The 24459-nt window shown below is 40.9% G+C and overlaps 1 protein-coding gene across 6 annotated transcripts in view; it reads right to left on the bottom strand.

Moving 5' to 3' along the window:
- Positions 1-23523, bottom strand: part of rgs19 (regulator of G protein signaling 19) — a 132773-nt gene extending 109250 nt beyond the window's left edge. For 2 of the 6 annotated variants that reach the window (XM_068048342.1, XM_068048344.1), the window contains exons 1-2: positions 23350-23522; positions 22112-22351 (exon numbers count right to left, since the gene is read on the bottom strand). Coding sequence is in view for 3 of the 6 variants with exons in the window: in XM_068048344.1 (XP_067904445.1) it covers positions 22112-22161 (50 nt within the window). In the remaining 3 variants the exon portion in view is untranslated. Of the gene's footprint in view, positions 1-22111; positions 22352-23349 lie in introns of all 6 variants that reach the window. The other 4 variants (XM_068048337.1, XM_068048338.1, XM_068048340.1 and 1 more) reach the window with 4 other exon arrangements.
- Between the last annotated feature and the right edge of the window lie 936 nt (positions 23524-24459).

The following is a 24459-nucleotide window of genomic DNA, read 5'->3' as shown; positions in this document are numbered from 1 at the left end:
AGTGAGCATGAGTGAGTGGGTTGTTGTTGTTTAGGTGGTGCTTGATATCACTGTCGACAACACCTTCCATCACTTTGCTAATTATCGACTGTAGACTGACGTGGTGGTAATTGGCCGGATTGGATTTGTCCTGCTTTTTGTGGATAGGACATATCCGGGCAATTTTCCACATTGTTGGGTAGATGCCAGTGTTGTAGCTGTACTGGAACAGCTTGTCTAGGGGCGCGGCTAGTTTTGCATCGCAAGACTGCAGTACTACAGTTGGGATGTTGTCAGGATCCATAGCCTTTGCAGTATTACAGAGATAGTGAGGGGCAAGGCTATACAGGCAATGCCTAACCAGGAGCCTTTGTAGGTCAGTGAGCACAGGGAAAATGGGTGAACAGGACTTGGTGCGAGTTAGGACACAGGCAGCAGAGTTTTGGAGGATCTTAAGTTTACGAATGGTAGCCTATGGGAGACCAGCCAGGTTGCAATGATCAAGTCTAGAGGTAAAAAAGACATAGAGTCATAGAGTTATACAGCACAGAAACAGCCCTTCGGCCCATTGTGTCTGTGCCGGCCATGAATGAGGGTTTCAAAAGCTGATTAGCTAAGGCAGGAGTGGAATTGGACAATGTTATGGATGTGGAAATAGGCACTCTTAGTGATGGCATGGGTATGCAGTCGGAAGCTCATCCCAGCATCAGATACAGTACCAAGGTTGCAAACAGTCTGGTTCAGCCTCAGATATTTGCCAGAGAGGGGAAGGGAGTCAATGGTTTGGGAATGGAGTTTTTGACAGGGACCAAAAACAATGGCTTTGGTCTTTCCAATATTTAGTTGGAGGAAATTTCTGCTTATCCAGTACTGTCCTGTTTGTAAGCACAAATGGGACATGGTGTCATGATTGATGTTTCTTCATTTAAAACTCATTACTGGTCACTATATATTAAGATGAAACATTTTATTACTGAGCTGCTGAGATTTTCAATGTTAACTGTGATTTAATTGAACTGTCCAAAAACTGTGAAACTGAGAGTTTGGATAGATCCCATGTTTCTTTAATGATCTTTATGGAAGCATGGTAAATTTTAGAAATACAAGGGTGAAATTTTCATGTCACCATGCCGCATTTGTGCTTACAAACAGGGCAGTAGCGGGTCCAAAATTACAAGATTGGTGGAAGCTTCAACTTACCACCAAGTTACCCACCATCCTGATTTTCAGGCAGAATTATGCCTGGAACACCTGTCAGAAACAGGTGGGAGGGTCATAAATATATGCAAATTGTGGTCAAATGACACAATTAACACCACATGCTATTTGCCCACCCTGCCCAATTTCCCACCTCCAGATCAGCGAGTTGCCTACCGTTACGACTGACCGCTCCAGTCAAAGCCCCCAATCAAAATATATGATTCTGATTGTGGTGGAAGAAACACACTGATAATTCAATCCCATCACTCCACAGATCGCCTAACATATCATTTAAAACTTTCCAAATTAAAGAAAGACACAGACAAATTGTACCATCTATTAACCCCTGAATGAGCCTAACCAAACAAGGTGTCTTTAAATCAACAAATTAACCCTTTAATTAGAAGAACTAAATTCTTAAACACTATGAAGATATAAACAACATTTAAAATAGAAAAAATTAGAGTCCTTGCAAATTTACAGTCTAATGTTGCTTGAAGTCCTCACAGAATGTTGCTTGAAGATCTCTCAGCCGTCTGATGCAGAAAAAAAAGGTTCTTCCACAGTAGAACAGAACGTAATCTAACTCCAACAGTAGGTGATGCTTTCCTTCTCCATTTTGGCTTGACCTTTTTAGAATTTTGAGAGATAATAATTAAACAGACTAAAATCCTATTCCTTTAGTTTAAATGGTTGAGAGCTCTTTTTCCAGGTGCTATCACCACAGCTGTCTGTGTCCTCTGTCTGTGTTCTGTTAGAATAAACTAATTTCAACAAAAAGCCAGTTCAAAATTGAATTGCAACAAATGTATCACTTAATAGTCACTCCTAGTGGCTGTATCTATGGTAACGAGAATGCACCCTTTGAATCACAGTCTCCACATGGCTATTTCTAAGGCAACAAAAATGCACCTTCCTATAACTCCTGAGGCTTGCTGGTTCTTAAAGCAATACTGATCCTTTGCAAGCCTTAAAGGCAAACCACATATTCATGGAAAAAAAAACTACAGGACCATGACACTACTGAGGAACAAGTTTTGTGCTGGCAGCTCACAACTACATTATAATGAGAAGACAGGACCAAAACTGAATGATCACACATTGATTTCTGCAACGGTCACTGCAACACCTAAATCTTCCTCAAGAAGTCTAACATTTAAAAAAAATTATTTCATCCCTATCTTTATGTGCTCTTGTCATATCTATTTGACATCTCCTTCACTAGAAACAAACGTATTTGTCTCTTCAGCCCATTTAATAACAGAAATTATTATTAGTAAATGATTAACATGTTCATGTCACATTTCTTTGATTGCTCTTTTAAAAAAAAGTGTCAATTTAATTGGGTAAGTATCTCTATTGTAATAATAACAGAACTTCACATGATGTGTATATCTAATAATATCGCCAATCCTAATTTCTGGACTGTCATTTGTCCATTGAATCAAATTAGGCTCCTTAAATATGTTAATGAGAAGCCCAATGCCTGTTGAAGGACCCCTCCTAGTGCTGAATAAGAATCATGATTTTTTCAGCAGGCCTCACAGCTACAAACTATAGGTATGAATATTATTTAAACAAAATCTTTCTGCACATCCTGGTGAAGATGGAGTGCTCCCTCCAGCTTTATAGTCTTGGCACCCCCACTCTGTTCCCTGATAAACCTCCCACCCCCGAGGATTTAACTGCAGGCTGCTGCCACTGGCTTAAATTTCAGTTTTCTTTGGTACGAATTCTTGGTTGGCCTGTGACAAGTGTTAGTAAGCTCGCCATAATGACATAGATGACAACCAAGGCCTAATTTCAGGACAGCTTCAAGCCTCTCCATTCAGGCATGCACTGCTCCTACAATGCTGAGTCTGCACCTGTATTTCTACTCCTACTGTTCTTCCCATATTATGGTAACCTACACTAAAGATAATGTACAGATTGAGCTTGATGAATACTTATAAATCACTCCATTCCTTTATACTGAATCCATGCACAACACTGATAGTTTCACTAGGTAGGAAAGCATGGAACAGGTGGTAAACTTCTCAAATGGACTCAAAATTGGTTAAATCACAGAAAGCAAAGAGTATTTATGAATGGAGCTGTCGACCTATGTTGACATAGGTGATTAGCATCACAAATGGGATGTCAAGTTTCCTACACAACAACAGTGATGACATTTCGAAAGTTCTTCATTGGTGGTAAAGTGCTTTGGGATATCTGAGGTTGTGAAAGGCACTTTTTTGTTGATTGCTGCTTTTCAATTGATCATGCTGGTGCAGAAATTTTTTCTTTATGTAACTTTGGTATGCACTTATATTTCTCATCATAGATGTGTCAGTGCCTTCAAATGTTGTATTCTTTCACCACAGTTACTTGTTGCTTACAATTCAAGAATGGGCTTTTAATTCATTTCCACAAATAAATCTAACATTAATTTTATCATTCATACGAACATTCTGGTAATTTACTTAATTGGCGCTGAAAATGTACTGGTATACCAACCTCACAGTTTAAGAGGGTGTGGGGGTACAGAAATTGCAGCGAAGTCTCTTGTCAGAGCTCATAGAACAACAATTTTTACTTTTCAGAGTAGGTAGGTTTTTTATTTATAACAAAGCCACTAAAGCTGATAGTAATTGGTTTTCTAAAAAGAATTGGTTGCATGGGTTTGGCTGAGGCAAAATAACTATTTTATTTTTAAATTAATTTAACATTGAATTGTTAGATTTATCATGATCAGTTGTGAGGTAAATGGTGGAAATAAAAGAGTATCAATGGATTTAGGCATGGATGCTTCTCCAAGATCTACATCATTAAATTCCCAGTCACCAGTCCTCCAATCCCATCTTCTTGCTGTTTCCCTTTGTCAGACCCTAAACCACTGTCATGAAGCCTGCAATTAAGAAGACAACAACCGACAACCAATTTAATTAGTGTAATTTATTAATGATTACCAGTAATTACTACTAATTTTTTTCATATATTAAGCAGTGGTTTATAGGGAATCAAGGTCCCTAGTGTAACTAATCTCAAATTTTTGAGTAAATTAAGGGTAAGTCATGGCAGGACAGCTCGGCAACATGGAGCACTCCTCCTGTGCAATGTGGGAAGTCAGGGACACTTCCAGTGTCCAGTGTGAGCACATGTGCAGGATGTGGCTCCAGCTGCAGCTACGTGAAATCTGCGTTTCAGATCTGGAGCAGCAGCTGGGGATACTGTGGAGTATCTGCGGTGCTGAGATCATCGTGGATAGCATGTACAGGGAGGTGGTCACGCTGCAGGTAAAGGCTGCTCAGGCAGAAAGGGAATGGGTGACTGCCAGGCAGAGTGGAAAAACTAGGCAGGTAGTACAGGAGTCCCCTGGGTCCATCTCCCTCTCGAACAGATATTTTGCTTTGAATACTGTTGCGGGAGATAGCTTCTCAGGGGAATGCAATAACAGCCAAGTCTGTGGCAGCATGGGTGGCCCAGCTGCACAGGAGGGGAGGAAAAAGAGTGGGAGCATTTCAGTGACTGCAAATGTGACTCCGGGATGGTATGTTGCCGCCCTGGTGCTCAGGTCAAGGATGTCACAGAGCGGCTGCAGGACATTCTGAAGGGGGAGGGTAAACAGTCAGAGGTCGTGGTTCACATTGGTACCAACGATATAGGTAGAAAGAGGGATGAGGTCCTGCAACAAGAATTTAGGGAGCTAGGTAGCAGATTAAAAAGCAGGGCCTCAAAGGTTGTAATCTCTGGATTACTCCCGGTGCCATGTGCTACTGAGTATAGGAATAGGAGGATAGAGCAGATGAATGCGTGGCTGAAGACATAGTGCAGGAGGAAGGTCTTTAGTTTCCTGGATCACTGTGTTTGTTTCTGGCGAAGTTGGGACCTGTACAAATTGGACAGGTTACACCTGAATCGGAAAGGGACAAACATCCTTGCTGGGAGGTTTGCTAGTGCTGTTGGGTCGGGTTTAAACTAATTTGGCAGGGGGATGGGATACAGAGTGGAGGTACAGTATGGGGTGATGCACAGCCAAATACAGAAGATAAATTAAGTCAGTCTGGAAGGCAGAGCAAATATAAACCAGTAAAGGCACAAGCGAATAATGCAAGGCTGGGGTGCATCTACTTTTACGCAAGGAGTCTTACTAGTAAGGCAGATGAATTGAGGGCGTTGATTAACACATGGAAATATGATATTATTGCTATCACAAAGACCTTGTTGAGGGAAGGGCAGGACTGGCAGCTCAATATTCCAGGATATAGAATCTTCAGGCGTGACAAGGGGAGGGGAGGTGTAAATGAGATGGCATTGCACTATTGATCAAGGAGTCAATTACTGCAGTAGGAGGGATGATATCTTAGAAGGTTCCTCAAATGAGGCCATATGGGTAGAACTTAAAAACAAAAAGGGAGCAATCACTTGGCTGGGAGTGTACTACAGGCCTCCAAATAGTCAGGGAGAGATAGAGGAGCAGATATGTAGGCAAATCTCAGAGAGGTGTAAAAATAATAGGGTAATAATAGTAGGGGATTTCAACTTCCCCAATATTAACTGGGATAATCTTAGTGCAAAAGGCTCAAAGGGGGCGGAATTCTTAAAGTGCATACAGGAGAGCTTTTTGAGCCAGTACGTAGAAAGTCCTACAAGAGAAGAGGCGGGACTGGGAATGAAGCCGGACAAGTGGTAGAAGTGTCAATGGGGGAGCATTTTGGGGATAGTGACCATAACTCTGTACGATTTAAGGTAATTATGGAAAAGGACAAAGATGGACTGGAAATAAATGTACTAAAATGGGGGAAGGCCGATTTCAATATGATAAAACAGGATCTGGCAAAAGAGGACTGGGAGCAGCTACTTGTTGGAAAGTCAACATCAGACCAGTGGGAGTCATTCCAAAAGGAAATAGTAAGAGCTCAGGGCCATCATATTCCCGTAAAGGTGAAGGGTAGGACCAACAAGTCCAGGGAACCCTGGATGTCAAGGGATATTGAGGATTGGATCAGGAAAAAAAAAGGAGGCATATGGCAGATTCAGAGGGCTGAAAACAGCGAAGGTCCTAGAGGAGTATAGAAAGTGTAGGGGGGTACTTAAAAAAGTAATTAGGAGAGCTAAGAGGGGACATGAAGAAACTGGCGGGCAAGATAAAGGAAAATCCCAAGGCGTTTTATAAGTATATTAAGGGCAAGAGGATAACCAGGGAAAGAGTAGGGCCCATTAGGAACCAAAGTGGCAATCTGTTATTACGACTGCTCAGGACAAAGCCCCAATCAAAATATATGATTCTGATTGCAGTGGGAGCAACACACTGTCAATTCAGTCCCTTCGCTCCACAGGTCGCATCATATTTCTTTAAGCTTTCCAAATTGAAGAAAGCAGCGCTTAATTGAAACAATCTAGTAACCCCCAAATGAGGCGAATCAAACCAGGTATCTTTAGATCTCAACAAATTAACTATTTATTTAAAAAAAATGAAAATGTTAAATACTACTAAGATAAACCAATATCTAAAGACCTTGTAACTGCTTATTTAAAAATCTAACTCCCGCATTCACATACATATGCTCAAACTAACAGTAGCTGCCCGAAAAAATAGAAAACAATAAAGTTGTTGTATTTATTGTAATACAATAAAGTCAAAGTTCACTTGCAGTCTTCCAAGATCCAATGAATCCGAAGATCCTTCTAAAGGTAGGAATTTAGCAGTTCAGTTTAGCAGTTGTAGTATTAAACTATTTTTACCAGCGATGAACACAGCAGATCAATAATTTGTTGTGAAAGAATAAAAACCTTTTATATTTATTTCTTTAAGGAATTAATTTGGCTCAAAGCTTTTTAGAAGTTTGAGAGAGAAACTACCCAGGGTTTAAATTGACAAAGAAAGCTCTCCTATTTCCTTCACGTGCTGGAACAGTCTGTCAACCGTACAAACCAGTTTTTTGCCAGTTAGTTTCAAAGTCAAAACGGACACATTGAAACTCTGTTCACTCTCTCTGTTGTTGCATGGCAATCAGAATGCACTTTGGCTCACAGTCTCTGCAGCTTGCTGCCTTAAAGATGTATTGATCTTTTACAGCCTTAAAGGTGCACTGCAATATTTCCCGATGAGAGAAAAAAACACACAGGACCATGACATTCTACACAAAGGAAATCAACTCTGTTGTGCACTGTCCAGCCATCAGCTCTGAGCAGCATTTTATGAAACTTGGGAACAGATCACTTTCCTACTTATTTTTTTATGTGGCCCAAAAGAAACTAGAAAGCAAATGGAGGGAATTCATGTGCTCAGAAAATGCAATAATTGTAGACATTGATCTCATATTTTACAGTGCAACCATAATGTGGGATCTTTAATAATCTAAGTGAAAGAAAAAAATTCCACATAGGATCTGCATCCTTTTTGTGCTGAGAAAATGAACATAAAGCAAGTCTGCCCATTTTTCCTCATTTTATTTTGTCCCAGTACAGATAAGATGTTTTCCCTGAATCCCAATATAGAATTCTCCATGTTTCACTGCAGATTAATCAAATATTGTTTGAAATCACTGCCAGTTTTTTAGTCACCATTAGCAGTGCCCACAATAATCCAATAAATATAAGAAAGCATGAAGAGAGAAACTCTATTTGGTGTATAACGCCAATTCCTCTGTTCCCCTGACAGACCATATGCAATCTGTCCTATCTTGGACCTACTGGAAATTCTCTGAAGGTTTCTCATAACCTCCAAAATGAATCAAAGAAACTTTTATCTAACCATGCATTTTACATTATAGCTGGAAATTGCTGTTGGTAATAATAGCGCACATGCATTAGGTAGAATAGCTTCCTTGTGTATAGTAAATTTCTACGGTTCTATAAATGTATTAAGTAATTACATGGCAATATTGTACCACAGAATTTCTAGGTAAATATTCCAAAAGTGGTACACAAAGTTAAAATCATTAAATGTTTACAGTACAGAAGGAGGCCATTTGGCTATCGAGTCAGTGTTGGCTCTCTGCAAGAGCAGTCCGGCTAGTCCCGCTCCCCACCCTTTCCCGTACCCCTGCAAATTCTGTTCCTTCAAGTACTTATTGAAGTCCCTTTTTAAAGCCACAACTGAGTCTGCCTCCACTAGTGCATTCCAGATCATAACCACTCGCTATGTAAAAAAGATTTCCCACTGGTTATGTTTGGTTCTTTTGCCAATCACCTTAAATATGTGCCTTTGCTTCTAGGCCCATCTGCAATGGGAACAGTTTCTCCCTATATACTCTGTCCAGACCTCTCATGATTTTGAACACCTCTATCAAATCCCCCCTGAATCTTCTCTGCTCTAAGGAGAACGACTCCAGCTTCTCCAATCTATCCATGTAGAACACCTTGTTTCAAATTACTTGCAATTACTGGGAGCTATCTTTTCCTCAGTTCATTTTTAATCAAAGAGTAGATGTGATCATAAAGCATGAAAACACTTTGTACTTCATGTCCTTTTTGGCTAAAATTAGTGCCCAGAGGAAAGTATACACCAGACTACTAGTTTACACAACTTTATTATTTCATTTTACAGCTATCTCATACATTATAGCCTCAGCAAGTACCATATTCAATAGTTCACACAACTTTGTTAAGGTAAAGATGTCAATAATGGACTTTCTTAGATAAAGACAATTGCATTAGGAAGGTTTTAGTTTTCACCACTTCCTAATTACCAGAGGGAACACTTCCTGTTCTGAAATTAGAAAAACATTTGCAAACTTTAAATATCCTTAACTGTAATTTGCCAGCTCAGAAAATATCAGTATTTCTTGCCATAGTTATGCTGCCATTATTTTTCGCTTAAGGTTACAATTAAATTAAATGCTTTACTGATCTAGGGAGATGTGCAGTGCCCTACCACTTGGATTATGAACTCTGAGATCTAATCATTGCCTACTAATACAGCATCTACCAGACTACAGTGCTTCCAGATTGAGAGATCCATACGCTTTTAAAGACATCCTTCAAGTACATAGAACAAGGAAGAGAGTGTTTACCAAATTCAAATACGGAGGCTTTTATTCACTATTAAGGCAATAATAAAATGACAAGTGGAGAGAGAAACTGAGTTAACGTTTCAGTTCTGTGACCTTTCATCAGAACATGAAAGGTCACAGGCCTGAAACTTTAACACTGTTTCTCTCTCCACAGATGCTTCCAGACCTGCTGTGTATTTCCAGCACTTTCTGTTTTTATTTCAGATTTCCAGCATCTGCAGTATCTTGCTTTTATTAAGAAAATGACAAGACATTCTACAATCACCATACAGGAGTTAAGAGTATTTTTAGAAACATTGTACATAGTCTTCAAGACGCTGCAGGCAAGGGATTCTATTTCTGACATAATAGTAAACTAGTTCTTTCAGAATTCTTTTACCATTTCGTGAAAACTCAGAGGAAATCTCCCCGCTATGTTCACACTGTCACTAACACATACTGAGCAAAAGAAATTTCCAACCCATGTGTTTTAAATATCAATGTAAAAGTCCTATCACCATTTTAAATGATTTATTTATTATTACACTGGGTTTCTGTCCTATTTATAAATCTCCTTCAAACTCCAAGAGGAAAGGCCATGGGTGGATTTTCTATTCCCTCCCCCCCCCCCCCCCCCCCCCAACTAATGCCAAGGGGGCACATCAGCAAGGGTTTCTGGGCTCTCCTGCGAAACTGCACCCGTTCTTACCTGAAAAGCCTCAATGATCTCTCCCTGTGTGATCTTCTGAGGCCCAGAAAAGACCCCAGAAATTCCACTGTTAAAGGTAACTAATCCTGGAGTGGATCAACTACTTTTGAAATTCAGGGCAAGGTTGAGTTTCCTTGATATGTTAGAACAGCAGTGCTGTAGGAGGCTCAGGTTGTCACCTCAGGTGGTGGCAGACATCTGTAACCTCCTAGAAGAAGACATGCTCCCTGCTGGACCTGGTGGCCATGTGTTACCAGTGACTGTCAAAGTCACCAAAGGACTCAACTTTCTTGCCTCCAAATCCTTCCAACACAGTGCCAGAGACATATCCAAGATCTCCCAGTCACCCACCCACAAATGCATAAGACAGGTGATTCAAGGGTTGTTTGCCAGGGCTGGCAATTAAGTGAACTTCATTTGTGATTACGCCAGTCAGAATGAGCAAACGCTTGGGTTTGCATCATCAATTATGCATGTGTCACCCACAGACCAACCATGAGTATTCACTTCCACCCCATCAATGTGCAGCTGGTTAGCAACCACAAAAAGATATTTCTGCAGGTGTGCACAAGACTCCCAGCAAAATTCCATGATGCTTTCATCCTGCGCAGTCCAAGCTCCCTGACATTGCTTGAACTGCGAGCATACTTTAGGGGTGGCTGCTAAGAGACAAGGGATACCCACTTCAAACTTGGCTAGTAACATTCATCAGAAACCCAAGCAATGAAGCCCAATACCGTTACAATGAATTCCATATGACCACCAGATATGTGATCGAACAAGCCATTGGCATGCTGAAGCTGGGCTTTAGGTGCCTGGATAGATCTGGAGGAACCCTTCAGTATGAGCATGGTGCTGGCTCTGCACAAATTGGTAGCAGCGAAGTTTGGACCTGCAGGAGGAACAAAGTGCAGATTGTCTGCAGACGAAACCAAAGAAGAGGAGGAAGACAAGAGGAAGGAAGATAACAAGGGCAATGCAGCACTAGCTCCTTACATTTACTGCCCCAAATGCCAGGGATGTCCTTATTAATGCAGGGTTCACTTAGGTTGCATCAGCAGACCAATGTCAGAAGCACATGCAACAGCCATTCTTGCCACCCCCAAACTCACTGATACAAAGCATGCCTGCAAACAACTGGCTAATCCTTGCACATCCCCACATTGGTCCCTGTCAATTCATCCCTTTACATTCACAATCAAGTAAGTTAAAAGGTTATGGCACCCAGCAACCAAGAATGGGCAAAGCGGGAAAATGGTGCATAAGAATAAATTATATATGATTCTGCTAAAGAATGTAAACTTCACAACATAACATTTTCTCACACACTCATGTGCCTACCCTTGTACAACTACAAAGCTTTATTCTTCCTTTTCCTACTGATCCTACATGGTGCCTAACCTGTGGCTTCAGCACAGGTAGAGTCAGGTGACTCAGATCCCTTCTCTGACTGATGAGATGCTATTGGCTGATGAAGTCTGGGTTCTGGAGCCCATGAGGGTCCCTCCAAATACTGCTCTGTTGGCACCTGCACAGAAGAAGACTTGTTCATCGAGACACAAGGCAGCATGTCGAGTACTAACTGAAAGGTGGGGGGAGAGGTCAATGATTGAGAAGTGGAAGCGCTTTGAGTGGAGTCCCCACTTTCATGTCTCCTCTCTCGATCATCCCTCTCACAGGCCAGTCACACTTTGGGACAGATCAGCTCAGCACAGTAAGGCCAAGGCTAAGGTATCTATCATGCTAGTTCAGGGGGCAGATATGTTGGCATCCAGTGTGTGTACAGCTGTGGTCAAGACATGCATGGATTCTTTTCATTGCCATGTTTGGTGTTCAACAGAGTTGACCACTCTATCCTTGCAAGAAGACATTGTTGCAATGCCCTGTGATATCATCACATTCATGCCTGAGGCAGACTGCTACAGTTTCTCTGCAATTGTGGCCAATGTGCTTGGAAGGCTTGTCAGTACATTACATATTCTCTGTTACACCTCAATGATTATCCTTTACTTCAACAGCCCCTGGGGTACAGCATCTGTGTCCAGCTGAGCGGAGCTTAGAGAGAGCTGCGCCCTCAACACTCTTCACAGCTATCCCTGCCACCACCATCTGTTCTTGCTCACTTGTGAAGTGCAAGTCACCAGGTAAAAACCCAACAATCTGGTCCCACTGAAGTGTGAGTATCTGAGCTGGTGAATGGTAAACATGAGTAGTGTGATGGTGCACCCTTAGAAGGAATCAGCTTCTTTGAGGATTCATCATCCACAAGGCCCATGGACTTCCACTGCATGTGTGTGAAGGCCCTGGTGGTGAGAAAAGCTATGAACTAGTACTGGCAAAGTAAGTATTTCACAACTTATCATTATTTAGATGATCATATTTCACTTGCTGTTGAAATTAAGTCAGCATTACTGAAAGTTGCATGACATGTGAGTCACTGATATTTAATTGTGTCACCAGGTAGCTGGGAGGTTCTCATCTCCAATGGCCAGGGACACCAAAAAAACACTAATCTCCACAGCTTCCCCTTCTGCAGTTACTAACTGCGAGACCTGTGTTCTCTCCCTCTAGTTTTCCGTGCTCTCTTCGGCACAAGGGAAAAGCATAGACCTATGAGTGACTGTAATGGCATGTGTTCACCCGATGGATGCAATGCATTTGGTGGGAGTGACTATCAGGGAGAGGCATGAAGTTTCATAAAGATGAGGGTCAGTGTCAGTGGTGGATGGATATGATGAAGTGCATAGAAAGAGAAGGATGGGTACACTTGGAAGTGAGTGTGAGGCGTGATATGATGGAGTAGGCTTGACAAGGCAGATTGAGCGGTGGAGTGACGCACAAAACAGGATGTAGGTGAATGAACAACTATACTCACCTTTCCTGATCTGTTCCAGTCGTTAAAGCACTCCCTGCACTGAATCCAGGGGTTTGGTATAATGCTGCTGCTGCTGATGTCTTTGTGTCAGGAGCAGGTTTCTTCTTCCCATTGCTGGGGAAGAGTATTTCTCTCCAGCTCCTCACAGCTCCTAGCAGCACATCAAGGGAGTCATCCTCGAAGCAGGGCACAGCCTTTGAACATCCTGAACCTATTTTCACACTTTGTCTTCTCTTGCTTCCAACTCCAAACTCCTCCAAATTCCACGTTTAGGTTGATCTTTGAAATGCTGTATTTAAGATTGCGTCATGCTTGTTGCCACCACGCCCACTGCCGCACAATCGATGCCAAACTCGAAAGTAAGGTGATAATGAGCTGGCTGCGTTAAAATGTTACTGACAGACATGCTGAACTTATTTCCAAGTTTCCCACACAATATCAGAACTCCCTGCCCCCAAGTTAATTTCAAGGCTTTAGAATCAGCCTCAAGGTTCTTCTCTGTAATACTTCCAGGGTTTGGAGGTTTCTTTTGTGTATCAGTGATCTGCACTGAACATACTATTCAAACTACAGCCTAAGTAGAGCACTTCGTAGATTCAGCATGATGATTCCAGACTTTTACTAAAGTATATTGATTTTACATTATAGATCAGCATTTTGGTTACTTAGTTGAATCTACTCTCTAATAAGTGGGTATGGTTTTATTTAAGTCTATTATCAATCCCAGCCTCTCTCCTCGACAGTTCAATTAAGTCTGTTCCCCATTTTTTTATTCTAATTGCAATACTTCAAATTAATTCCACTATCTTTGCTTCACCCTTTTCCCTTGTCCAATAAGCCAAGGCTTTCTCCAACCTAACCCTGATCTGTACCCTTCTCTCATTTCTCTCCTATCTCCCCTCATGCCCTCTCCAAGCTCATCTTGTCCATGAAACCCACTTCATGCTCCCTTGACCCGATTCACACTAAACTGCTCACCAGCCAAGTTCCCCTCTTTACGCCATGCTGGCTGACATTGTAAATGGTTTCCTCTCCATATTATCTAATGTGGTAATGTCCCAGCCCCTTTCAAAACAGCCATTATCATACCACTCCTCACAAAACCTCCCTTGCCAAAGTCCTTGAATATCTTGCTACCTCCCAAGTCAGTGCCAATCTTCCCAATAAAGCATTTGAATCATTCCATTCAATTTTCCTATCCTGACACAGTACTGGAAAGGTGCTAATCAAAATCACAAATGGCAACATCTGTGACAGTGCAGCAATTCCTTCATCATCCTCCTGAACCTCTCTGCAACCTGTGAATGGTAAAGCTCCTCCAATGCCTCTCCTCTGTTGCATTTACATGGTGCCTTTCATGGCCACTTTGCAGTCAATGAAAGTACTTTTGAAGTGCAGTCATTGTTAAAACGTAGGAAATGTGGCAGCCAATTTACGCATGGCAAGCTCCCATAAACAGCAATGAAATAATGACCAAATAATCTGTTTTTTTGTGTGGTTTTGGCTGAGGGATAAATATTGGCCAGGACACCAGGGATGGCTCATCCAAAAGACTGCATTGCCAACACTGCAGTACTCCCTCAGTACAGCACCTGGAGTATTGGCCTTGAGTTTTGTTCATAAGTCCTGGAGTGGGATTTGAGCCCACAAACTTCTGACTGAGAGGTAAAAGTGCTACCAACTGAGCCACAACTGACATGCTAAAGCTACATGTGACAGTTCTCATATGGCTTCACTCTTAATTATATGGCTTCTACTCCCACTCCCATACCATTATATCTCGAGTGCCACAAGATCTATCCTTGGCCCCTCGTCTTCCTCATTTACATGCTGCCTCTTGGTGGCAGCATCTGAAGGCTTAGGGTCAGTTTACAAATGTATGCTGATGACACCCATCTCTAACTCTTTATCAATTGTCTCTGTCTCGCCCTCTCCCTTCATTTTTCTGTGCTGTTAGACTATTTGCCCATAAATGGGTGGTTGATGGTCGGCACAGACTCCGTGGGCCGAAGGGCCTGTTTCAGTGCTGTATCTCTCTATGACTCTATCACTCTATCTAGTCTTAGATGAGCCACATATTTATCCAGTTAATATTAAAAAAATTGAGGCCATCAACTTTGGCCTCTGCCACAACCTCTATACCCTTGCCACCAATTCCAGTCATCTTCCTGGTCTCCCACTGTCTCAGGTTGAATCAGATTGTTCACAACCTCAGCACCCTATTTAATTTTGAGTTGAGCAACCGAACCCACATCCTTTCCAACAGGAAGACTGTCTATTTCTATCCCTTATTACCACTCAACCTATCTGCTGCAGAAACCGCCATCTAGGTCTTTGTCACCTTCAGATTCAACTATTCAAATGCCCTCCTGGTTGATCTCATTCACCACCCTTCATAAAACTCTGCTGCCCATTTCCCATCCTTCATCAAGTCTTGCTTGCACATCACTCTTGTCCTTACTGGCCTATACAGTATCTTGGTCCCCAAATAACTCTAATTTAAATTTCTCATATCCCTTCATGTCCTTACCCTTCCCTGTCTCTTTAATCTCCTCCAGCTGTACAACTGTCGCCTCTGCCCCATGACTCTCTGTTCCTCCAACTCGGATCTATTGTGAACCCCATTTCATTTTCCCCACCAGTAGCTGCCTTCAGCCACTCTGGATTTCACTTCCTAAATCTCCATCTCCTCAAGACCCTCTTTAAATCACAGATCTATGACAAAATGTTTTGTCACCTCTCTTAATATCAGCCTCCATTTTTGTCTGATTACTCTTTCTGAAGTACCTTGCGATTTCTATGTTAAAGGCACTATATAAATGCAAGTTGCTGTACATATTCTCTCTGAAGTTTTAACTGTAATAATCTTGACAACTGACAAAACTACTGTAGGCTTGTATTCTACTATTCTGACTGAATATCCTAGTATTGTACCAATTTTTTAACCACTTCACCACTTTATTTATCTGGTCAAGATTCCAGAAGTGTCTGCCATTACTTCCAAGTTCCTTTCTAAATCTCCTTGTGCTAAATCAACTTACTCAATTTCTATTTCAGAGAGTATGTAAACATCAAAACCAATGTTTCAAGCTCCTATATTACCTGTTGAATTTGTATGGCTAGCAGCTAGTCAAAACAGGACCATTTTTACAGTTCTGATGAAAGGTCACTGACCTGAAATTTTAATTTTGCTTCTCTCTCCGCAGATGCTGCCAGATCTGCTGAGTATTTCCAGCACTTTTTGGCTTTATTCCATTTTTACAGATATATACACTGTTAAACTGCATAGCATTTAGTAATAAATAAAGTACATTAATAAGAAAATATTGAATTTCACTGGTTTGATGTCACAAAAAGTTGGAGTAAATAACAAACATTAAAATTGTACTATAAACACTTTGTTACAAAAGTGACTGTATTCTGTGTTTCTAAAAGAAACAGCCAAAAATGTACACATCGCGATGTAAGAGGAATTAGGATAACCTATTATGTTGTTTGTAGAACTTGCCACAATTATATAAAATTCTTCATCCTCTGTTAACTTCAGCTCATCCAAACTCTGCTGCCAGTATTCTATGCTGCATCAAGACCTGTTCACCCATCCTGTCCTTGCTGGCCTACACTGGCTCCTGATCCCTCAGGGCTTCCAATTTAAAATGCTCATCCTTGTGTTTCAAATCCCTTCATGGCCTCGCCCTTCCTCATCTTTGTAACCTCCTCCAGCCCTACAAAACCCCAGAACTCGCTATTCCTCCGACTGGACTCTTGTTCATCCTCCTCCCATTGCCCCATAATTGGCAACTGTGCCTTTGGCCACATAGGCTTCACACTCTGGAATTCACCCCGTAGACCCCTCCACTTCCCCCTCCTTACCCCTCCTGCAAACCTAAGTCTGAGTTCCAAAATGAGACTAGTTATTTTCTTATATTAACCTATATCTCTACCTGATTTGTTACAGTTTAGCATGTATATTTTTGAGATGTAAAATCACTTAAATTATTGGGAAATGGTTTAGAGTGATTTCAGTGGTTAATATGACTTGAAAAAATTTCCATTTTTCAAATATAAGGCAAAGAATGATTAAACCTCTATTGGACCATATGCAATATAAATCACCTTAACCCTTCAATAATATTCCCAGCCTTCTCTGTTACTGTTGTGATTTTCAGCTCAGTAGTTCAATTACATTCAATATGTGTGCTACCATACTTAAAACTGATTTGAAAGTTCAATTAAAATGAAGGAAACATTTAACAGCTAGACATTACTGTTAACAGTGGTGGTCAAAGCTTAATGTAATCATATGACATACCTCTGTCTGTAATTTTAACAATGATGTTAATTTTATTTATTTTAATTGCCCTTATTGTTGGTGATGAGTCTTCTTGAACTGTTGCAGTCCATATGATTTGAGGTACTCGCATTGTGCTGTTAGGTAGGGAGATCCAGGATTTTGAACCAGTGATGATGAAGAACCAATGACATATCTCCAAGTCAGGATGGTGTGTAACTTGAAGGCAAACTTGGAGGTGGTGGTGTTCCCGGGCGCCCACTGCCCTTGTCCTTCCAGGTGGTAGAGGTTGCGGATTTGTGAGCTGCTGTCGAAGAAGCATTGCTGAGTTGCTGCAGCGCATCTTGTTGAAGGTACACACTGCTGCTATGGTGCACTGGTGGTGGAGGAAGTGAATATTTTAGGTGGTGGATGGGGTTGGAAATATAGCAGGCTGCTTTGTTCTGAATGTTGTCAAGTTTCTTGAGTATTGTTGGAGCTGTACTCAGCCAGCAAAGTACCTTGTGGATGGGGACTCAGGAGGTGAGATACTTGTTGCAGAATACCCAGATTTTGACTTGTTCTTGCAGGTGCAGTATTTATTTGGCTGGTCCAGTTAAGTTTCTGGTCAACTGTAACCCCCAGGATGTTGATGCTGGGGGATTTGTTGATGGTAGTGCCGTTGAATGTCATGGGGAGACTCTCTCTTGTTGGAAATATTGTTGCCTGGCACTTGTGTAGCACAAATGTTACTTGCCACTTATCCGCATAATCCTGAATGTTGTCCAGATCTTCCTTCATGTGGGCACACTCTGCTTCATTATCTGAGGAGTTGCAAATGGTTCTGAATATTGTGCAATAATCAGTGAAAAGCCCACTTCTGACCTTATGATGGAGGGAAGGTCACTGACAAAGCAACTGAAGATAGTTGGGCCCAGGACACTACCCTGAAGAACTCCTGCAGCTATGTCCTGTTGCGATGATTGGTCTCCAACAACCACAGCCATTCCTTTGTGGTAAGTATGACTACAGCCTGTGGAATGTTTTCCACCAATTTCCATTGACTTCAATTTTCCTAAGCTCCTAGTTGCCACACTCAAATCAAATACTGCCTTGATGTCAAGGGCAGTCCTTTTCACCTCACCTCTGGAATTCAGATCTTTTGTCCAAGTTTGGACCAAGGCTGTAATGAGGTCTGGAGCTAAGTGGTCCTGATGGCATTCAAGTTGAACATCTGTTAGGTTATTGGGAAGAAAGAATAAGTGCCACTTAAAGCACCGACGAAGACACATTCTATTACTTTGCTGGTGATTGACTGTAAGCTAATGGGGTGATAATTGGCTGGATTGGATTCATCTTTCTTTTTGTGAACAGAACACAACTGGGCAATTTTCTTCTTTGTCGCATAGATACCAGTGTTGTAACAGTACTGGAACAGCTTGGCTAGAGGTGCGACTAGTTCTGGAGCACAAATTTTCAGTGCTACAGTTGGGATGTTGTTGAGGCCCATAGCCTTTGCTGCATCTAGTACACTTAGCCATTTCTTGATATCATGTGGAATGAATCAAATTGGCTGAAGGCTGTGATGATGGGCACCTCAGGAGGAGGCCGAGATGGATAATCCATGCAGCACATTCGGCTGAAGATATATGCAAATGTTTCAGCTTGTCTTTTGCACTCATGTGCTGGTCTCTGCCATCATTAAGGAATAGGAATATTCATGGAGCCTCCTCCTAATCCTATTAGTTGCTTAATTTTCCACCACCATTCACAATTGTATGTGGTAGAACTGCAGAGCTTTGATCTGATCCGTTGGTTGTGGGATTGATTAGCTCTGTCTATAGCATGCTGCCTCCACTGTTTAACATGCAAATGTCCTGTGCTGTAGCTTCACCAGGTTGGCACCTCATTTTTAGGGTCACCTGGTGCTGCTCCTTGGCATGCTCTTCTGCACTCCTCATTGAACTAGGGTTGGTCCCCTGGCTTGATGGTAAAGAGAGAGTGAGGAATATGCCAAGCCATGAGCTAACAGATTGTGATTACCATTTAATGCCACTGTATAACAGTAGAATGTTATCTGAATGCATAAAGTGCTCCTCTAATAATACTGCAAACAATAATTTCTCGCATTAAGTTGAATATTTGCTGGACCCTTCTTTGCAAAAGAAGAAATCGGCATTAATTGCAAATAACATCTGAAAAGTATACTTCAGAAAACTGTTAACTTTCTAAATGTTACTTTCTGTTCATTTCAAATCAACCAATCACTACAGATTTTAAGAACCTGAAAGGGGATGTGATATAATCAAGTTTCAAACCATATTTAATCAGTATTGATCAGACATTAACATTTCATTTAACACGTTTTATGAATGAAATGCTACTACTAGACCTACTGATTTCTTGTAATGTCAGGTGTTGTCAGATGTTTTTAACAATGCCGGGGAATCCCGAATACATCATTCATTCTACAAATGAGGTGAACAAGCCCTGATTGGTCAAGGGCTACAGAGAGCTTCATCATTGGGGCATATGCATTACACAATTCACCAGTAAGACTACTACTTGTGCATCGAATGTATTATGCAAGAAAGCATAAAAACTAACAGGCTGAATAAATTGGACAAATGATTTAATATGGATTATGATATCACATACAGATACAATTCTGCCATCATGCTGTCCATCTGCCCAGATCCCTTCATTAGTCAAACCACTTAACTGAGTCAATGCAAATACATGTAACATAAATTTGGATTATAGCATATGCATTCTCCACTTTAAACTGCTCTAGCCTAAGTTAATGCGTAGTCCTCTCCGAAACTAACTAGATTAACAAAGAATTGGTTAAAACTTAATAATAAATGTTAACAAAAAGCAAAAAGTGCAACTACTGGAAATCTAAAGGAAAAACTTAAAGTACTGGCAGCATTTAGCAGGTCAGTTAGCTCATTTTTGAAAAAAGCTAACTGGTCTGTTCCTTCCACAGATTCCATCTGACCTTCTGATAAATGGTTACTCACTTTAAAATGTACTTCTTGTTTTTTTCTGTCTTTTTTATTTAATGGACATTATTGAAGAAACTGGTTTGAATGAGTTTCTGAGCCCAAATATATTTCTTATAAGTAGACCCAGTCAATAATTCAGGATGCTACAATGATAAAGATCTGTTCAATTCCATAGTTTAATTCAGTTCCCTTCCAGTAATTGGCTTGGTACTTCTTTCATGACAATTTCCTAAATGTCAACAGCAGCTAGTGCTTTAACACAAATATTCAACAGGAAGTAAAAAGGCAGAAAAAACATTCTTAAACAATTCAGGTTATGTTCAAATTACAAAAATATTTTTCAAGTGTAGTGGTAGTGAATCTACAAGAGCTGTGTCTCTTTCATCACAATGATGTTCCACCCAGTGCTGCAATACTTTTTTGAGTTGACCAATATAATCATGTGATAGTGGCTTTCCCAACAGCTTTACTGAGACAAAATGCATCTTTAGTTACAAGTGCCAAAACACTTGAGTATGCTTGTATCTTAGAAACAGAGTAAGCAAATATGTTGGGCTCACTGGAAATTGCAGGCTAAGATATTGGCTTGCCACAGTGAACAAATTCAAAGCATACAGTAGTACTCTTGATTACCCATCCTTGACTGTATTCATACCCCATGGGACATTAATTGGTCTGTGATAAGAATCAATAGAGTACCTGTGTTCTGCCTATCACTTCTCCAGACCCAACACATGCACATGGTAAACATTACTGGTAGCAGTTTCATACTTCTGCAGCCTGTCATCGCATTGTGTTAAACATGTGCACATACTATCATGATTTTGTTATTGCTTACTTAAATAACTAGACATACAGTAATCCCAGATATCAACACAACACACATGACTTAACAGTGACAACTGCTTTAAGGAAAAGAGCTTGTACAACAGTGCTTGGCCCAGAGAGTAACACATAAAATCTACTATAGACCAGCAAATATGAATGCAGTACATTAACAAGCTCTATTTATTTGAATATCCGCACATTAATGCTGAATACGTTTGTGCATCGAGAAACAGCTGTCAAGACGTCTATAGCCACAGGAATCTGTAGCATGATGAAAATGGTTTGCACTTTACAAAATCTGAGTGGAGAACTGCCAATTCCCCTCCCGGTTGTGTCCATGTAGCTGCTCTGATTTCCATACCTTCCATGCATCATCATTTTGACCGTGCCCCATTCTTTGCTGAACGATCAACTCAACCCCCACGTTTTAACGTACATACACCAATCTCATTATTTCATTTACTGGTATATTTTGTATCAAATAAATGAAGGTTGCGGGGGTAGATTGTAACAGACCAAAAGTTCTACAAGTAGACACTTGACAGATCTTGAGAGAATGTTCTCAATGACATTTTGCACAGGTTGGAAGGTGTAGACCGGGTAGGGGAGGCTGATGCTGGTCTGTGGATGCAGATCAATGCATGGACGCGCGAGTGGAGAGCATGATGCTGGAGCGTGTAGCCGAGACAAGCCTGGAATCCAGTAGCAGCCACAGGTGGCTGTAGCAAGAACCAACAGGGGAAAGGTCAGCACATCAAAAGTGCGGCAATTTGTAATCCTGCGCGTTACCTTTTTATTTCAAAGCTGCAAGCTGACACAACACAGCACCGAAACAACCTGCCGATTGCAGCTTAAAAACTGTGGCAATTGTAAAGAGATTGGCAAATGGTCACGACTTTTAAACCAAAATATCGGTGCTATATTCACGAGAATGCAGCAACGGCTAAGAGATAGTTCTGCATTTTACGATGCACGGGTTAACACACAAAAAATGCTAATTCTCAAACAAAATAATCAATAAAGCATTGGAAGATAAATCCAACACCACCCTCGTGTTTCTATGGGAATATTCCATCATTTTTTAAGAGACTAAACAAAAATGATTTGGAATTTGCCTGTAACGCTGTGAACACAAAAGGAAGACTTGTCAGACTGGGATCTGAAGCGAATACATTTCTCAGGCTTAGCCTGACAATTGACAGTTCCAATCCCTGTGTAGATATGGTTTTTAAAAAGTCAGCAAGCAAACATGAAGATAATACTCACAGTTTTTCATTAAAATTCGGTGTATTACTGTTTCGTTTTCTAAAGCACATCCGTTTTTTTTTAAGTCAGATCGACACCCAGGGCGGCTGGCATAGATCGGCTGCGCATGCGTTTCGAAGCGATTGACTTCCTCGCAATTGTGTGTTTAGTTATACGTCAAAGAGTTTCAGTTGAAAAAGCTCTGATATTCAAGTAGCTTTCCCCAGGTCTCCCGTGTTTCAGCAGCTTTCCTCGCACCTCCTGTTGACAACATGCAGCAACCAACGTTCCACTTACAGTTTTGATGCATTTTATAGAGACCTCAAATTAGGATAACGTTTGCTATTTTGTTCTGAAAAATCTAATTCTTTGAGAGGTTAAGGAAGGGAGATAGCAGGATTTTCAGGCACAACTGATTTCAGAATAGGATAATACTCTAGCGTGATGATCGACGCCTATCTTGAAAGTTAAATGAAAACAAATTACGTTAAACTTAGGAGATATGTTGGATAACTAAACACTAGAAAACATCTTTTGTATGGGAGTTTTGCGTTACACAATACTCAATCAAAAGAACAAGAACTTCTCGGAAATAAAGGAAATGCTATAAAATGGGTATGTTATTGTTATGTTTAAATATATATATAAATCTAAAAAATAGATTCTCTTTGCTACGGATCGATATGTATATAACCAAGGAATTCCTTTTCATCCGAGCAGAACTATTTACAATTCTAAAAATACCAACATAAAACAGAATCGATAAAAGACTAAATAGTCCATCCAATAATTTATAAACCTGTCAGTTATCGGTATTATTAATGATGCACTTATTGTGGAGAGCGTCTCACCAAGACTAAACGTGGCGTGAAGTGAATGTTAATATCCATACAGAGTTCATTGAAAAGGAGAATAAGACTACTTCCTCCTTGGAATGTCAAGCAGAGACCTGACACTAGATTCAGACTGCAGTTACAATATACCTGCAGTGCCCTGCTGAGCCAACCTACCCGACAGTTACAGTATAAATTGTATTTGTATATGCATAGTGACACTAACAGGCCACTGCAAGAAAATAGTTAACCTATATGTCCATGTAATACCATTGTTTATTCTATAGATGCCGTATAAACATAACACGCTTATTTACGATGCTGTTTTTAAAGTTTATCTTAGATAATTGTGAGGCCGATTTTGTTTAAAAAGGACGAAGAGTAGGACAGGACGATGTACTTTCTTATCATACCGTGTGTTCATACCTACAAGAAAAGATAATTCCCAGGCAGTTTTAAACAGCTTCTTCCATTATCACTAAATAAGCGCTGCGTGTCAGCGACTTGATCTCCACGCATCAATTTTTCTCTTTCAGGTAAAAAAAAGCTCAGCTTCCGTCAAAATACAGTGCAATTTCATGTGATACAAGAACAAATAATGGCGTGTAATCTCCGCAATAACACTGCATGTTTCAACTATTCGAGGAAGATGAGTCACTTCTCTTTTACCTGGAGTGTATGTGTTCTTATGTCGTTATTTGCATATATCTGACTCCTTTAAATTAGCTGCTGTTGAAAGCACTAACGAAATATTAGCAGTCTCAAAGGCACCATGTTCCAATGAATTGGTATTTTGGTCGACAACAGTTTTAGATTTTAATTTACAATCCTTGTAATATTAAGTTGTAATATCGTATAATAATCTGGCTTTTTACAAAAAAAATGTTCACTATTTATACATGGTTCTACCATTTCAGCATAGCTTTTCTATTTATAAAATAAATGCCCGTGTTAGCAAAACACGTTCAATATATTACAACTTATCGGATTCGTTCCTTATTTCCTACCAAAATTGGACACAAAAGACCCGAATTAAATTCTAAATTAAGTTAACAGATGCACAAATTCTGTCATCACTTCACGATCAAAGGAATATGCTTTTTTACTTTCACGACAAATGCTTTTTAAAGTCTCAGAAGGTGGCGCCAGACACCACACATAAATCCGGAACCAATTAACAGCGGCTCGGTAACCCCAATTATTTCAGAGCTAAATTACTGCGTTATTCATCGATCTTCCAGACAGGTCTTTCCAACCAAACAGGGAGGGAGACTGTGTGGGGGTGGGGTTGGTAGAGAGAGTGTGCGCGCGCGCCTGTTGGCAGAGGGGGAGGGGTTAGTGTGTATTTAGGGGAAAAGGGTAGTGGGGGAGGGGTAGTGTGTCTGGGGGTGGGGTGGAGGGAGTGGGGGAGGGAGGGATGGTATGCTGTGTGTCCGGGGAGGGGGTTGTATATGTGTTGGAAGGGGGGGGGGGGGGGGGGGGATAATGTCTGTGTGTGAGGAAGGGGATTGTGTGTGTGTAAGGGGAAAGGGTGTG

The sequence above is a fragment of the Heterodontus francisci genome, chromosome 16 (assembly GCF_036365525.1).
Source record: "Heterodontus francisci isolate sHetFra1 chromosome 16, sHetFra1.hap1, whole genome shotgun sequence".
Classification (NCBI taxonomy): domain Eukaryota; kingdom Metazoa; phylum Chordata; class Chondrichthyes; order Heterodontiformes; family Heterodontidae; genus Heterodontus; species Heterodontus francisci.
The sequence above is the reverse complement of the archived record's forward strand: the minus strand, read 5'-3'. Positions and strand labels throughout refer to the sequence as shown.